Here is a 2,542-nt window from a genome sequence, read left to right on the forward strand (position 1 = left end):
TTGCATTCAGTTTTTATTGACAGTTTGTTTAGTGTCACAACTTTTTTGGAATCCGGTTTGTAGAGTGTTGTATGAATGTGTGTGTGTAGTAGAGTGCTGTATTACATTGTAAAAAGCTCCGAGTATCTTGATGAGGTAGAATAATCTGTACAAGTCCAGTCTATTGATCAATAAATTGAACTAAAGTCGAACCCTGCAGGAGCAGCTTCTTTTCTTCTTCCAGCTGACAGTCAAGGTATAAATCATGTTGGACCTCACACCTTGATCAGGACCACACAGTCCTCCGTTGCAGTCCCACAAATACAAACTTGAGGAAACCAATCCGTTCGGACACATCACAGGAGCCCTGCGTGGTTCTGGCAGCAGCTGCAGGAGGAAAGATGTTTTCTGCTTTGATGGAGCCGGGCCTCATTACAGCCGGCAGCTCCTCTGATGTGAGGAGACTACAAGAGGGACCACCGTCCGGAGATCCACCCGTCTTCTCTGTGGCTCGTTCAGGGCTGAAGACGGGGCAATAAACTGATCAGATTTATCCGGAGCGCTGAAACACGACGAGGATGAGGCGAGGAGACGGGTTTGCATCAGTCTGAAGGTCAAAGGCTGAACGGAGGGGGAGTCTAATGAACGAAGCTCAGAGGAGGCAGGAAACGATAAAAGACGTCAGGAATCACTGCTTCTGTCCAGCTTTGGTGTTTTTATCAGCTCAGCTAAAGAAACGTGAACAGACTGAAACACTTTAATCGTTCTCGGTTGGTGTTGACACAAGCTTGGCTCATCCCTTGAGTTCAGGAGACATTTTGTGAACTGAAACTTATCAAAGACGACTTTTAAAGGAAACAAAGTCTAAAGAAACATGTTCTGGATCAAGACTTTTGCACAATATTTAATATTTGTTCAGTTTTTTATGTGCGTTCATTAATAAGCAGCATCTTTTTCTTTTTAGCCGTCAGCTGATTCAGAGAAAACTGACAGCGAGGAGCTTCAAACTGTGAACGGCTGAACTGAGGGTTGAAACTTCAGAGGGAATTCTCTCCTGTGATCTTCAGATGACGAGACGGAGGAGGGAAAAAAACCGAGAGGGAGAAGGAGGCGCCGAGTGGAGGAGAAGAGGAAACGAGGAGACGGTCTGCGATCACTTATTCATCAGAAGCCTTTGTTGTGCGCTGATGAGTTGACAGGTTTCAGTTGGGCCCACGCCGCACTGATGCTGCTGCGTTTGGATCCACGGGGAGAGGTGTGTGAAACTGAGACATCAGGAGGACCGAGACGCAACAGGAGGAGACAAAGGCTTGCAGAAGACCAGAAACACGGATTCAGTCTGTTGTTGTTTAGTTGTTGTGCTGGGAGAGAAGATGACCTACTTCTGACAGCTGCCTCCCCTCCTTCGTTTACTCCCGATTTTATTTCCACTTTTCTTCCTCAGTCTGTTCGTACTGAACAGAAACCAGGTGCTCGGACCAACACGAGGGTCCCTCTCAAATCTGAGGGTTCCTGAATCTTTTCTATTTGAAGTTGTTGTTGTTGTTGTTGTTGTTGTTGTTGTTGTTGTTGTTGTTGTTTGATAAATAAATGAAGTTATCAGCTCTCAGGCCCGCTGCATCTCTTTGTTTATTCCAAACCAACATCAGTTTTGCTGTTTGTCTTCTTATTGGACCCTGAGGTTTGTTTTGCTCTTTTCTGCTCTAATTTGTCTTTCTGTTAGTTTTCCTCTTATTGTTTTCCGTCTCCGTCCGGTTGTTTGTTCTCATAAACACCTCGGAGGGCTTCAGCGTCTCAGCTGCACGTTTTTATTGGTTTTATCATCTTCTGCTTTCCTTCTCTTCCTCGTCACATTGCTACAGTTTTATAAAAGTCATCTGAGCGGGAGTGAAATGTGTGTATTTGTGTGTCGCAGGACGTACGCACTTCGGCGTGTGCGTGATGCCTTCAGGGCCAACAGGACAGTGGAGGATTCAGCAGAGGTGGAGCGGCTGATGGAGGAGGGGCGGCAGATGTTGGCGTTGATACAGAGACAGGTGTGACCTTCACACGTTGACACACACTCAGGTGGTTTTAATCCTGTTACACTTGAACACATCAGAACTTAACGATGTCGCTGTTGGGTCAATTTAAAGACAAAGGAAGTCCAAATGTCCTCGCAGAGACACAACCCCCCCCCCCCCCCCCCTCATGTAACCAGGTTGACTGTAATGTAGATGAACACCTGTGGGCTGACCTGTCCTGCACACACAACCCCTCATTACCACGGCAACTGCTGCCTAATCACCCCACTGCTGGTCACTTTGTTCCCATAATGCACCAGCAGCCCGTCAGCCAGTCCCAGCGGAGGACTGTCCGTCTGTCTCTCGTCTCCCCAGGTGTAGGATGATGACCTTGAGCCACAGATATTTCTGTTCAGTCTCACCAGTCGCAGGTGGTAAACCCATGAAATCCTCCTGCAGTTGTTTTTCCTTCTTTTGACGAGTGGATTCAGAAACTGCGAGGACGGAGGAACAGGTCGGCTCTAAATCTTCTGACATTTCACTTAAATTCTGCGTCCTGT

General features: G+C 47.1%; 1 protein-coding gene across 1 annotated transcript in view; it reads left to right on the forward strand.

Moving 5' to 3' along the window:
• LOC119426454 (LYR motif-containing protein 4B) overlaps positions 1-2,021 on the forward strand; it is a 4,578-nt gene extending 2,557 nt beyond the window's left edge. Inside the window, exon 2 of the mRNA XM_037694016.1 lies at positions 1,895-2,021. Within this exon, the coding sequence (XP_037549944.1) occupies positions 1,895-2,021 (127 nt within the window). The remainder of the gene's footprint in view (positions 1-1,894) is intronic.
• The last annotated feature ends 521 nt before the right edge of the window (positions 2,022-2,542 follow it).

The sequence above is a fragment of the Nematolebias whitei genome, chromosome 20 (assembly GCF_014905685.2).
Source record: "Nematolebias whitei isolate Nwh7 chromosome 20, NemWhi1, whole genome shotgun sequence".
Classification (NCBI taxonomy): Eukaryota; Metazoa; Chordata; class Actinopteri; order Cyprinodontiformes; family Rivulidae; genus Nematolebias; species Nematolebias whitei.